Raw genomic sequence first — 12,941 nt, 5'->3', positions numbered from 1 at the left:
CACAGAAATAAAAGAAAGACAAAACATTTCATTCATTTTTTTGGTGTATTTTGGACCATTTGGAAAAAGGAAAAACATTTCAGGCTGACATTTAGAGATTATCATTATTATTATTATTATTTGGCTGCAGGGTTAAAACCAAATCAAGAAGTTTGACATTCACGTTGAAATTTCACCATTAAAAATATGAAGTCATGAATTGTGATCAGTGTATTTTATTAAAAGTATTTGCTCATTTAGTACAGTATCAAATTAAACATTCCACCACAACAACACACATGAAAAACAAAGGGTGCTACTTTGTGCATTAAATATGACATTTGGGGTGAAAAACAAATCACAACAATATCTGAATTCTTCCTTCGTGTGAACAAATAAAGTTTGCATTTGTGTGCGTCTTTTGTCTCTAATAATACCACACTGAGACAAATATATTAAAAGACCGGTTAAATAAACTAACACCACTAATCGTTGCAATTAAGTGAACAATAATACATCTTAAATATATAAAAAGTGCATGAATGGCATATGTTGCCCAATTGATTAATGATCACACTTTTAAATAGCTTAAGTAATGTAAGAGGGTGTTTTTTTGCGCAGAAGCCGCAGTGGCAGAAATTTGATTCAAATAGATACAACATACAATTTTAAAAAAGACGGCTTAGCCTTAGCTAACCTGAAGCGAACCCTTTGGAAGCGTCATCAAACTGAAAGCAGGACAACAACTGCGGTGACAAGGAACACAAGAACTGCACCTCCAACGTCGCATGGAAAACAACCGCACAGTATTTCGGAACCTGTGCCCTGGCTGGGCTACCTGACCACAGCTTGTGGTATCATTGAGGCGGGCCATGGCAGGCTTGGACTCCGCACAGCGCGACCGGGGGACGAGCATTTACTGAGCATTGGGATCCGACCGCCGCCGTCGCTGCCCGGGGACCGTGAGGAAAGCGCGCGGACCGAGTCGCCGATGGCAGGGCTGACATTGGCGGTGGCCTTTAGTGGTTGCCATGACGGCGAAGAGATGCTCCCATTATTCTGGACTTGGCCGTGACGCAGGCTGGGGGAGGCCACTGCGGTAGATTTATTTGTCACATCAGCAATAGTCACACACGCTGATGTATAATATGGTGGGGAAAAGAAGTAAAAAGTCATATTTAATCATTCAGAAAGCTTAAAGAAGTGTTCTTTAGTGTTGCCGACTAGAATTGCTCAACTTGACATTGCAAATCAGACATTCGAATCAACTCTATTTTTACAGTGCACTTTCAAGCAAGCACTGCTGTTTTCTTAAGATGGAAGCCCCTGGGTTAGACAGATAGAATGAAAACAGCAGAGGCCCCAGAATTGAACCCTGTGGAACACCATACCTTCCATTATACATGTGTGCTCATATTGCACGTGTCCCACCACTTTGCTTTTATTTTTTGCTCGACATCATATGAAATTGATCAATAATAATCATTATTAACGACAACAATAAAGACAGTGACTCGCCATCGAACCCAGGTTAAGAACCACTGATATCGAGTGTATGACACATACAAGCACGAAGGAAATGCACCGAGTTGAGAATTGGATGAAAAGCTCAGATAAGATAACTCACTGGAGGAGTGCAGGCGAGTCGTCAAGCAGTCTGGAGAGTCAAAGGTGCGACAGTTGGGAAGTAAAGAAGTCATGGGAACGCCGGGAGCTCGCAGAAGGTTGGCCAAACTCCTCTGCATCTTATCTGAAAGAAATAAAAAGAGAACGCCGCATCCAGAACTTTTGAATAGGACTTCTCCCAACATTCTCTTTCATGCCGTTACATCTGAAGGTCACAGAAAACACGCCTTCATTTGGCAAGAACGGCCCAAAGCTCCTTTAACAGTTGCCGGCACTTCCCGTGGGATGAATCCAATCCCATCAGACTGGAATCGGAAGCGCGCGGCTTCAAGAGGCTTACAATGTTACTATTAAGCGATCGGGCCGACGAAAGAAGAGCGGCTGACTCGGGTGCGGCCACAGTTGCTCACCTGCTCCTGCTTTGAAAGGCGCTTGCAACGGGCGAGCCGGGGCGGACGGACGCACGGACAGGAAGCTGCTGCTTGGCCAGTCTCGGGCGCTGGAGAAGGTGCGAGCGCGGGGCAGCGGGCAGAGGCTGCGCTGCGGCCGCGCAGGGACGTAGTCTTCGCCGCCCCCCTCGTCTCCCCGCTCCGGGTCGGGGCGGGCGCTGAGCGGGAAGGTGACGCTCTGGCTGCGTCGCTTGGCCGGGCCGGATGAAGTTCTGGCGTAATCCTGCCTGAGTTCTAAGCAAGCCGGTCATGAGGAATGACGTGCCAACCACAAGCGCACGCACCAGAGGCGGCAGAAATGCTCACTGTCACAAATTTTGACTTGTTTGTGAACAATATTTGAGAGAAATGCTGATATTGCGTATGTGGAACAAGTTTTACATCTTTGACTTCAACTCATAAAAAATGGGAGTGTTGCGTTCATAGTCATAAGTCAGTCTCAAAGTTACAGAGAGACTGGAGGTGTCACAGAAAGGCAAGTATTTTTGGAAGAAAAAAAACGTGTTTAACTCTTTGCTTGACAACAGTAATGTAGGCAAATGGTGCTAACATAATCGAAATCTGAATTCAAAAGCTGTAGACATCAAATGAGATTCACCTGAAAAAGTCAAAAGTGCATTTTAGACTTCTGCTGCAGACAAATTCCCTTTGCGAGAATGTCAGAAGTCTAAAAGGCACAAGTTACTGCGGCAAAAATTAAGTCCAAGTCCGGTCCCAAAAAATGCAGACTTAAGTAGAACTCAAGTCACGTGACACGAGTTCCCACCTCTGACACACACACACACACACACACACACACACACACACACACACACACACACACACACACACACACACGCACACACACGCACACACACACACACACACACACACACACACACGCACACACACACACACACACACACACACACACACACACACACACACACACACACACCTGGCGGGGTTAATGAAGCTAAAGTAGCGATGAGCTCTGAGGTCTACAGTTAGTGGAGACGAGGCATGAAGGCGATTAGACATCAACCCCGAGTGGGAAAAAAAAAGAGAGGCAATTGTTGACTTTGCTTTTGAACTTACGCTCCTCCTGCAGCCGCGCCATCACTTGCACATCCGTCAAATCCTGCAGTTTGTAGCTATGAGGGATCAAATCATCCTCGTCCCACACAGCAGAGAAGACGACACGGTCCACCAGCGGCCCAAGGTTACACCGCCGCTCTCGGCTGCCTGGAAAACCGTCCGTGGCAGCCAGTTCCAAAAAGAAAAAAGAAAAAAGTACAATACTTCATTATTGTCTTCAAGTAGTTTCCCTTTTTTGACTTTTTAATTTATTCATTTATTTGACCTTGGGTCAGATGGGGAATGAAGGTGGGAGTCCTTGCCCTCTTACTGGGACTCTCAGAGTGAGGTCGGGAGGACACTAAAGGAAGATAAAAAAAAATAGGTAATCATATAAAAAAAAAAGACAATAAACAAGCTAGCAAATTCAAGTTCTTCACCGTATTTTGGTGGCGTGTGAGCACCGTGCGTCTCAGGTGAGCAAGTTGTACCTGATGTGCCGATGGGGGACACGACAGCAACTTGGCTTGGAGGTGATGGGCTGGAGGCGGGCCGGGGGCTGGAGGCGGGCCGGGGGCTGGAGGCGGGCCGGGGGCTGGAGGCGGGCCGGGGGCTGGACAGTAGTCGACGCCAGCAGGAGGCTGAAAATGTTAAAAGCAAATCTTCAGAGTGATGACAAAACATCTCAAAGAAGACAAAGAAGCTGAGAAAAAAAAGACGTCTCCATGATAGTCTTTAAAGTGTGATAGCGCCCTCTAGGGGTACACAAATATAATCATTGCTAATGTAATGTTCAGTTATGTTTAACTTATGTTCAATACATTTGCATTTCATCCTAACAAACACGTTCCATTTAACTTCTGTGCAATACCTTTTAAGCAAGTAGTTTTATAAGATAGTTTTTAAATGAATTTTAATGCAACACAAGCTTACAATAATATTACATTTACTTGACTCTTGGTTTTGACCAACCGCTGCATTAGTGTATTTTCATATTGGCGCTAGTTGGAGAAAGAAGTATTTTTTGATGTCAAAAGTTGAACAACAACTTGAATAGACTATGATGTGACAAAAGCAGCCGTTGGCTCATCTGCGCTGCCTGTCACTGAATCAACAAAATGCCATTGTCTGGAAATGAGCCGGGAAACAAAGAGATTCATTCTCATCAATTCCTTTTAAACTCACAACCGTTTTGCAATCATTGTGGGAACACGTCGCATTGGTGATGTATATACATTTTTAATTCCAAAAAAAAATGAAAACAAGCAATCTCCCACTTGATTGAAGTTGGAGGAACATGGAGCGCCTCGCTGGCTTCCACTCGGGATCCTCCAGAACGTGCCGGCACCATTGCAAGGGCGTTACAGACTTCTCCCAATTCTTCTTTTTGAGTGGCATGTACAACCTGTCAAAGAAACACACACACAGCCTGTCAACACAAAAGTGTGTGATCACAGAATGTGCAGCTTTAGCCAATCTGGCCAATCTTTTGGCACACGGCCTTTTGTACGGAACCAACACTCATATTTGACATGTTTTGCTTGTCACCATGTGGTGAAAAGTGTAAAGCCCACGATAAAACATTTTTTTAAAAAAACATGGCGACATTTAGCATTGTTTTTTTTTCCACCTGGATGTTGTATCCAATTGTTAAAAACAGCATCCTATATTTAGCTGGAACAGACAAACGAAGATGCGTTCAATTGGATAATGGCGTTATGTCAGATCCCAGCAGGACGAATTAACAAAGCACGTGACATTTGCTTGTACACCATTTCAAGAAAACAACATGACACGCACCACGTTTCATCATCAGAGAATCCAATCCCGTCCAGGTCCAAAAGTTGCACCTCGTCCATACCTAGCGGTTCGTGCGTCTGGAAATACAGGAGCGGGTCGTCAGGTGGTCCCCGCTGACACGAAGGGTCGCGAGTGCGACCCCGACCCGGGGTTCGAGGCGGCTGCTTGTTTTGGAGCTCCAGCTTGCCTACGAGCTCCTGCGGCCTCCTCAACTGCAGCTCTGCGCTCGCAAGGGTTCTCGTGCGCTCTCCGACGTCGACGGGCTTCTCAACTGCAACCTCCATCTGAGCTTCACGTGGGACCACACAAGCGCCCGTGACCCGGTCCTACTTACTTGTTGCCTCTTCTCGGTCCTCCTCCCACTTTAAGCTCCACCCGGCCGCCTCATCAGCGCACCTGCCACTGTCTGTAATCATATTTGATAACTGTTTCGACTGCATCTCTCTCTTTGATCACAAATGAGCGCATCATTTGACTTTTGCTGGCAGAGGATGAAAATTGGGCTTGTTCTTTTGTCACCATCTAGTGGTTGCAGTGCACTATTGCAAATACTATTTCAATCAGGCCGCGATGAATGAAAAAGGTTCACTAAGTGACTTGGAGCTCAAGCTGAATCTTTTTCATGTGGCACAAGAGCTGGAATTAAGTGAAAAGCCCAATATTGCTTTTCAAAAATGATTAACAGTTATGGAGGTTTATTCATATTATGTTAATGAATAGAATACAACTTGTTCAATGGCAGCCGAGTGCCAAATGTCTCATGTTGAGGCGTGGGGTTTTTCATCCACCCATTGTTGGAATTTTCAAGAAATGCGAAAATAAAACTAAATGGAAAATGCTAGAAATTCGAAAAAGGGTTCAAAATTTGCACTCCCCAAAGAGTTTATACGCTTCGAGGGGGTAGATTTTGAAGCGTATCCAAAAAAGGAAAAGCAAATTTTGGCTATGAAAAAGATTTTACGAATAAACACCGACAAGACCGGATACATGACACACATTTACGACGTACGTTTGTAGTCACAAAGCAATGGCAGACGATAACGTTTTTTTTTTTTAATGGCGGACGATAAAGTAAGGTATGTTTGGTGTGGGGCGAGGAAAGAGAAATCTGGTTGGAGTTAATTAAAGAAGCGAATAACAGCAAAGAAACGCTTCGCACGGCGCAGTCGCTTCCTGGTCTTCTTCTTCTTCTTTTCAATTACTGTTGGATCACATCTCTATGGTGTATAGCGCCACCTACAGCAGCGGAGTGCCCTCTCAAAATTCAAAAAAGAACAACAGATGGAAACAGGCAGACGTCGCATGCCCGTTTTGCGCATTTTCAGTCAATTGAAACCATTGAATGCAAAAGCATGATCATTAACTGCCAAATGTGCATCTGAGACAATCTCCGTTCCATATGAAAAGAGGTTATCGTTTCATGAGTTCTGATGTTCATCCTCAACGTTTCTTCCAGGTGAACTTCTTCCTGGCACCTTCCTGACCTGGCTTCTTTCTCTCCCTCACCCTTGGATCAGGAGTGAGAAGGCCGGCTGGAAAACAGAAAGAAAAAAAAAATTCCCAGCATTTGAGGGCAATTTGAGGTCAATTGGTAATTGCGAAAAAGCATCTGCCTGACCTTGCCTCATGACCTCCACGTCTCTCTCGGAGAGAAAGCTGCACAAGGCGCATGAGATGGCGAGTCGCAGCGCCCCCGCCTGGCTGGAGCGCCCACCGCCGCTCACGCTGCTCTCCACGTCAAAGCGTCCCAGCATGCCCATGAACTGCAGCGGGAACATGAGCTGCTCTCTGCTCACGCAACAAGCACAGGTGACCGACGGGAGGAGGCAGAATACAAGTTCGGGTCAAGCAGGGTTAGTATCGTTTGGGAATTTTCATTTCAGTTTGAGATTTCTTTTTTAATTTTTCTGTTTAAAAAAAAAGAAGTCTTTTTTTTTTTAAGGCTTGGTTTTAGTTGGTTTCAGTATTCGTTAAAAAAAAAAGTGTATTACTTGTGCGCAATATTTAGTAAACACCATAATAAAATTTCCTCCGAGTTAAATGAAAAAGCAGGCGAGATTTGTCGCCTGGGATCTGAAGGTCCTTTTCTATTGGCTGCTGCTAGAAATGACATCATTTTTGTGTGACACACTTTCATCCGTCTGTATTCTCGTTAAGATGGAAATAAATATACTTAAAATCACATTTAAAATCCTCCCAAAAGGCTCATGTATTAAATGAATTAGTAAAACGGAGGACATTTTTGCTATAATTATAGTTTTGTAATCATAAAATGTAGTTTCAGTTAAAAAGCATTTTTGTTATTTTATTTAGTTAATGAAATCGTTTTTAGAATTTTTGTTTTTTCCTTTGTTTGCATGAACTAAAAAAACCTTGATGTGAATACATGAAGTTTCCCAAAAGGAGTGTCAAATTTCCTGGTTTGGGGGAATTTCTAAACCAATAAATTGACATTGATCCATTTGGACAGTTTCCAAGTTTGAAAATGGACAAAATGTTGCATCGCTAGCGAAGTGCTTGGCTGATTCCGCTTGCCACGACATATTGACTCAAACGTCCGACTCAGCGAGCGCGTGAGAATGCGAGCGTGCGCGGCTGCTGACGCGCTCGCTCTCTCAACTGTGTCATTAATTCACAAGCGGGAGATAAAGACGCAGCAACGTGTGCTGAGAGCAGAAAAGGCTTGAAGAAGAAAAACAAATAAGGCACTCGCCAACCTGTCTTGTAGCACAGAGAAGTACTGGAGGTAGTTGTGTCCGTTGATGTCCACACTTCCAGAGCCGCCGTCTCTCAGAACCACGGAGGCGTTTGAAGACTTCCTTCGTCCTGTGCGTCAACACGCAGGACACATTTTTCTTGGTAAAAGCAACAAGAGAAAACAAATCCCCATCAAAAGGCACATCTACCTTGAGAGGTGCTGAAAGGCCGGCCCTTCTCATCCTTCTCCAGGGACACGAATGTCTGCTTCATGGACTGAGCCTGAAGTTGCTGGCGGTAGCCGAGGACAAACGTCTCCTCCATTGCGCAATACGGAAGCGACAGCAGCCGCTCCATTAGCTGGAGAAAGCGAGTGTACTGAAACGACACACACGGCACACATGAGCTTTGGGATCTCCGACAACATTCGGAACATCCGTTGCCCATCACAAGTTTTGAAAGGAAAAAAGTTGCATTTGCTGAAAAACGTTCCCATCCGCCGTTATTGTGCGGAGGCCAAAGCGAGAAAAAGTACAGCTTTTTTTCCCCCCGTAAACGTTTGTGAGGTCCTGTTTTGTTAAAACAATCAAACTTGAAAGTGAAAGCTCGGGTTTGCTTCTCTGCCGCTACTAATAGACCCTACTTTGCCATCACAATTCTCGTCCAGCCCCAAACATCAAATTGTTTGCCTGTTTGACAAATCGGCGTTTGCGTGCAATGGCTTACATCGTGATGGGAAACGGGCTCGACCAGCACCTCCTCCAGTTGCTCCTTCGGGAGCCACCTGCTCGTGCTGAGGGCGCTGAGGACAGGCAGAGGTGGAGGTCAGTGCTGTGAGATTCATGACAGACCTCCAAAACATCTGGAGCACGCACATGCCCTTGACGTCCTGGGAAAAGAGTCCTTTGGCTCGCAGGCCATCCTGATGCTTGCCGATGTTGACAATCTTGCTCTGCGTGTCCTGAAAGCAGACAGAAACGGAAACAAGAGTTTCCATCAACATGACTCCAGTCTTGTTTGCCACGATGATGTGCAAAGTAGAGAGAAGAAAAAAAGAAGGCAATTCAATCCATTTTGCTTCTTTTTGCTGTGATGATGTCACACGACAGTTAAATCGTCATCCAGTCACAAGAAAGCCTCATTTTATCAAACGATAGAATTAGCAGCGTCCTCATGAAATGCGCCAACTTAACAAGGCATCGCACAACCAATAGAAAGTCACGACAAAGTCATCGTGACGCTAAATCAAGAGCCGCTGGCAGCAGAGCAGGACTCGTACGTGAGAATCAGTTGGCACCGTAAATCCGTATTTTGAGCTGGTCTGTGAATGCACCTTCCTTTTTTCTTTTTTTTCTTCTTGGTCACAGGCTCTCGTGTTGTCTCATCATTGGGCCTTTTCTCGTTGCTAAGAAACTTTCCATATATTTTACTCATTTTGCTAGCTTGTGGAATTAGCATCTGTGCTGCGCAAACAAGATAATTGGCATCCTGATATGTATCAAGATTGTGTCATAGACAAGTTGTGACACACAATAAAATAACATCTTTTTTTAGTCTCGGATAATACATCAACTGGAAGTAGAGTACGTTTTTTATTCTTTCAACTGTGCAGTGGCCTGCGGACCGCTACCCGGTGGTTGAGTACCAGGCTGTAGAGCATTTGACCTCCATTTGTAAAAAAATCTTAACCATATTGTTGACTAGCCAATAATCAATCATTGTGCAGCAAAGCAGGCCCGATCAGGATTTCTGAATGGTACCAAACGCTGGAAGGAAACGCAACTTGTTCCGATCACTGTAAAGCACTTTGTGTTCAGCTGCTGTTGTTTTTAAAGTGCTTTATAAATAAAGTTGAGTTGAGTTACGATAAACTCACGTGCATCAAGTTGTAGTAAGCCTGTTTTCCCGTGTAAAACAGGAAGTGGAATGGCCGTCCGTCCTCGCCCCATTGGACAGCTGCCGAGAGAGAAATGACAACGTTAATTCCAGAGAGCAATCGGCAAAAAAAATGTAAATGTTCACGTCAACGTTACGTACCTCGCTGCTTTGGGAAGATTTCCTCGGGATGCTGACCGCAAAAGGACAATGTAACCAGCCCAAAATGTATTTTCAATATGCACACTACATATGTTCAGTCACGGTCTTTACCTTCATGAGGGGTCGTGCCTTCTTCACAAACAAGCCGGAGGGGAAGAGGTAGGCGATGCTTTTCTACAGCGTGGCAGGAGGGCGGGGAAAAAAAAGAAGCAATTTAGAAGAAAATAAAAATGACAGCAAATGACAATGATGACACCTGAGAATAGCAGAGGTCATGCCAACAGATGGCGTTTCGTGTTCAAGGAACACGCTTCGGTTCAAGGAAAGGTGAGCTTCTACTTGGCAACGCTGACGGCGAGCAGAGGCCGGCCGACCTGTCCGACAATTTACCCAAAGTTCAGCATGAGTGCATGCTTGGCCACGAAACACATGGCGTCGCAAAAAATCTGCTTTTCTGGCTGCAGGGATGAGCGAACAGGTGGTGCGCGGGCGGGCGGGCGGGCGGGCGGCCGGTTGGCACGTTTGACATTTCAGCCTGTCAACGCCGGTAGTCAAACAACCGCTCGCAAAGCAAAGGGAGGTCGAGCTGGGCGGGAGGGATGAAGTCACACCTGCGTCCCCTCGGCAAAACGGCAGCGACGCCCAAGAGAGCAACCTCAACAATTGAGGGCCATCACGTGGCTTTCAAATGACACAAGTTACAGAAGGCCACAAAAATGAGCGCCCGCTGCGGCACACCTGAAGAGCTTGGACACTTTGCCGCTTTCTACCGTGAAAAGGTGGGCTACAGTCACCGTCTCACTTTTTACAGCGTAGCTCTTCTTTATGAATGGATGGCGACATTGATTGAGGAAACGTTGGAATCAAATGCGCAAACTCAAGTCTTCTGCTGCAAGACATCAGCTGGCGACATTCATTACTCAAAATACGCTCATGATTGCCAAACAAATGATTTATTTCAGGCTAGGGATCCTCCATTATGAAGAAAATATTAATCACAATTAACTTGTTAATAATTGAAATCATGATTAGGGCGATCATTGTTTTTTTTTGGGTACAAAACAAGAACATTTTTAAACGTAAAAACTAATAAGACAAATAAACGTCTGTAATTATGCAAGTTTCTTTTGCAACAAACAAGACTTATTAAATTAGTTATTTTACAATTAAAGAAAAGGTGTACATATATGCATTTTAACAAGTGCCAATTTTGTAATTGTGGAGTGTAATAATTGAAATGGTAATTGAATTTCAACTGATTGCACAGGCCCTATTCCAGGCTGTGTTGGACAGTTGTCAATAGTGTAACCGCTAAGTAGACAATTTATCATCTAAAACAGAGAAAGTGCTTTTTGATGGGCTACTTTGTGTAAAAGTTTGGAAAACCGCTCATCTAAAAGAGAAATCCCCTCAAATGGATGCTCCAATGTGCCCCAAAGCTTCAATTCTTACATCGATGTCCTCCTGAGTGAAATTTTCGGGGTCCTCTCCCATCATGTTGGCCAGGTGCCGTTTGCCGATATGGAATTCCTCCACCTGTTTCTCGATAAATTCCAAGGTGAACTTTTCAGGGCCAGCAGCAGCCAGGTTCTTCCTGTGCATGACAACACCTGTGCAGATTTGCCTCCCGACTACCTAGAGGAGGAGACAGCAGCAACACACTGAGGTTTAGTTTGACGATGTTCTCACACAAATATTGATTTGGCAGGAGAAAAAAAAATACCTGTAGAAGCACCTGCTCAAGACAAAATGTATAGAAGAGTTCGATTTATTCATTTGACTGATAAGAACACGCACAGGCCAACCAAATTAATACTACAGAGCTTGACTGTAATTCTGTGTAACAGGTGTGCAAAAACAACAACAACAACACAAATCTTGAACTTTCAAATTGCTAATGTATTTTGCTTTGGTTTCAGGTGCAAACGTACAATGACATTTCTGAAGAAATAAACTTTGTCTAAGGGAAGTATAAACATGTCACGAAGGTGCGTAGGCAACTATTGACGACTATTTCACAGCGATCCATGAATGTGATGTTTCATTGATCGTTTAAAGCAGACGGAACTTTTTAGGACGTCCATTAGGAACGTTCTCGAAGACCTTGGACCATCCCCACAAGAAAAGAAAATATTGGACAACTGGTCAAGAGATAGGAATCCCAAATTGAGCATGGTGAAGCACTTCCAGCGTGATGTAGAATAGCAACATCTTTTAAAAATACGATTTTCTTTCACGCAACTTGCTACACTTGCATGTATGTCAATAAAAAAGATTGACGCAATTTCCGAATCCGTAAAGAACTACGCAGGGATTTTATACAGTGGACTACAAAATTCGCTGAGAACAGCCAATCCTATGTCCGTATCGGAGCAATGCATCATGGGATACGTTAGCATTTTAGTGAGCCGTGTATTTTTCGATATGTATTACGATAACGTGTGTTCACTACACAATCAAGCAGCATAGGCAACTGACACACTCACTACATGGGACGGGGCGTTGTGTTGAGTACAAGGAGATAATTCAAACACAGCAACTATGACACATGTTTAGATAGCAAGCAGCTGCTAGCTGAAGGGCATCTCCCTTCTAATGTCGTTTCTATCTGTTTAAATTTGCTCAAGTATGGATATATCATAGCCGGACTCACCTTCCCACTCGCATGTGATGAGACTGCATGTATTCTTGAACAGGATGACCGACATTTTGTGGCAAAATACCCGAGTGTTCGCGTACACGGCGCCGCCATGATGGCTGGCTAACAATGACGTCACCGCGGAAGTTGTCAAGTGCTGTATTCGGGGAAAGTCGGACATATTCCACTTGGAACCTCCCAGTTCCTCTTGCCCAGTTCCGTCCTCTGTGTGTCGAAATCACGTTAGATTACGTCGAATGAATACATAAATTCATGTTATAAAAAAGAACTAGATATGCATGTTTATAACCGTGTAAATTATGTTTTGCCATTCACGGTCTTTGTCTCTATGAGGTTCGCCATGTCTAATAAAGTGACGTCCGATTTGAACCGGCCGATTAAGTCGGGGTCCTGTTTTTTTTGGTTTCCGACTTCGCAACTCGGATTTGGGAGTTTATAAATGTTCAAACGGGTGTTCCCGTGCATACTTCCTGGTATGTAGTTGGAGAATTCAAATTTCCCAACTTCCACGAATGCAGCATTGTTGACCACAGATGAAATATTCCTATGTGGCGGCCACATTGGTGGGGGCAACGTTCCCCTCAAAAGCAACACTTATACTTGGAAAATAAATCATAACTTCCTCATTTGTACAGCAA

At 44.4% G+C, this 12,941-nt stretch overlaps 2 protein-coding genes across 4 annotated transcripts; both read right to left on the bottom strand.

The window, feature by feature from the left end:
- Positions 1-199: 199 nt before the first annotated feature.
- LOC144035246 (SLAIN motif-containing protein 1-like) lies at positions 200-5,803 on the bottom strand. Of its 3 annotated transcripts, none has more exons than XM_077544797.1 (8): positions 4,911-5,803; positions 4,388-4,515; positions 3,551-3,751; positions 3,397-3,471; positions 3,132-3,278; positions 2,016-2,288; positions 1,607-1,729; positions 200-1,115 (listed from the first exon to the last, which is right to left on the bottom strand). In XM_077544797.1, the coding sequence occupies exons 1-8, from the start codon at positions 5,192-5,194 to the stop codon at positions 814-816; spliced, it is 1,533 nt and encodes a 510-aa protein (XP_077400923.1). In that variant the 5' UTR covers positions 5,195-5,803; the 3' UTR covers positions 200-813. The 3 variants fall into 3 exon arrangements, with proteins under 3 accessions (XP_077400923.1, XP_077400932.1, XP_077400941.1); XM_077544806.1 differs by having other exon boundaries at positions 200-1,073; XM_077544815.1 differs by having other exon boundaries at positions 3,602-3,751.
- Positions 5,804-5,948: 145 nt separating this feature from the next.
- On the bottom strand, positions 5,949-12,492 carry mrps9 (mitochondrial ribosomal protein S9). Its single transcript, XM_077544828.1, has 11 exons — positions 12,298-12,492; positions 11,097-11,279; positions 9,756-9,818; positions 9,645-9,675; positions 9,484-9,563; positions 8,483-8,568; positions 8,334-8,409; positions 7,817-7,985; positions 7,628-7,736; positions 6,529-6,698; positions 5,949-6,442 (listed from the first exon to the last, which is right to left on the bottom strand). The coding sequence occupies exons 1-11, from the start codon at positions 12,394-12,396 to the stop codon at positions 6,351-6,353; spliced, it is 1,158 nt and encodes a 385-aa protein (XP_077400954.1). The 5' UTR covers positions 12,397-12,492; the 3' UTR covers positions 5,949-6,350.
- Between the last annotated feature and the right edge of the window lie 449 nt (positions 12,493-12,941).

This window comes from Vanacampus margaritifer, chromosome 1 (assembly GCF_051991255.1).
Source record: "Vanacampus margaritifer isolate UIUO_Vmar chromosome 1, RoL_Vmar_1.0, whole genome shotgun sequence".
Lineage (NCBI taxonomy): Eukaryota > Metazoa > Chordata > Actinopteri > Syngnathiformes > Syngnathidae > Vanacampus > Vanacampus margaritifer.
Note: the sequence above shows the minus strand (reverse complement) of the source record. Positions and strands in the feature narration are given on the sequence as shown.

Coding starts and splice junctions, on each gene's coding strand:
- LOC144035246 (XM_077544797.1), bottom strand. CDS start 5,194: ATGGAGGTTGCAGTTGAGAAGCCCGTCGACGTCGGAGAGCGCACGAGA. Junction 4,516..4,910: donor TTCTCTGATGATGAAACGTG/GTGCGTGTCATG, acceptor TTTCTTTGACAG/GTTGTACATGCCACTCAAAA. Junction 3,752..4,387: donor GTTCCTCCAACTTCAATCAA/GTGGGAGATTGC, acceptor TAACATTTTCAG/CCTCCTGCTGGCGTCGACTA.
- mrps9 (XM_077544828.1), bottom strand. CDS start 12,396: ATGGCGGCGCCGTGTACGCGAACACTCGGGTATTTTGCCACAAAATGT. Junction 9,819..11,096: donor TCACTCAGGAGGACATCGAT/GTAAGAATTGAA, acceptor GCCACGCTGTAG/AAAAGCATCGCCTACCTCTT. Junction 9,676..9,755: donor AGGCACGACCCCTCATGAAG/GTAAAGACCGTG, acceptor TTTTGCGGTCAG/CATCCCGAGGAAATCTTCCC.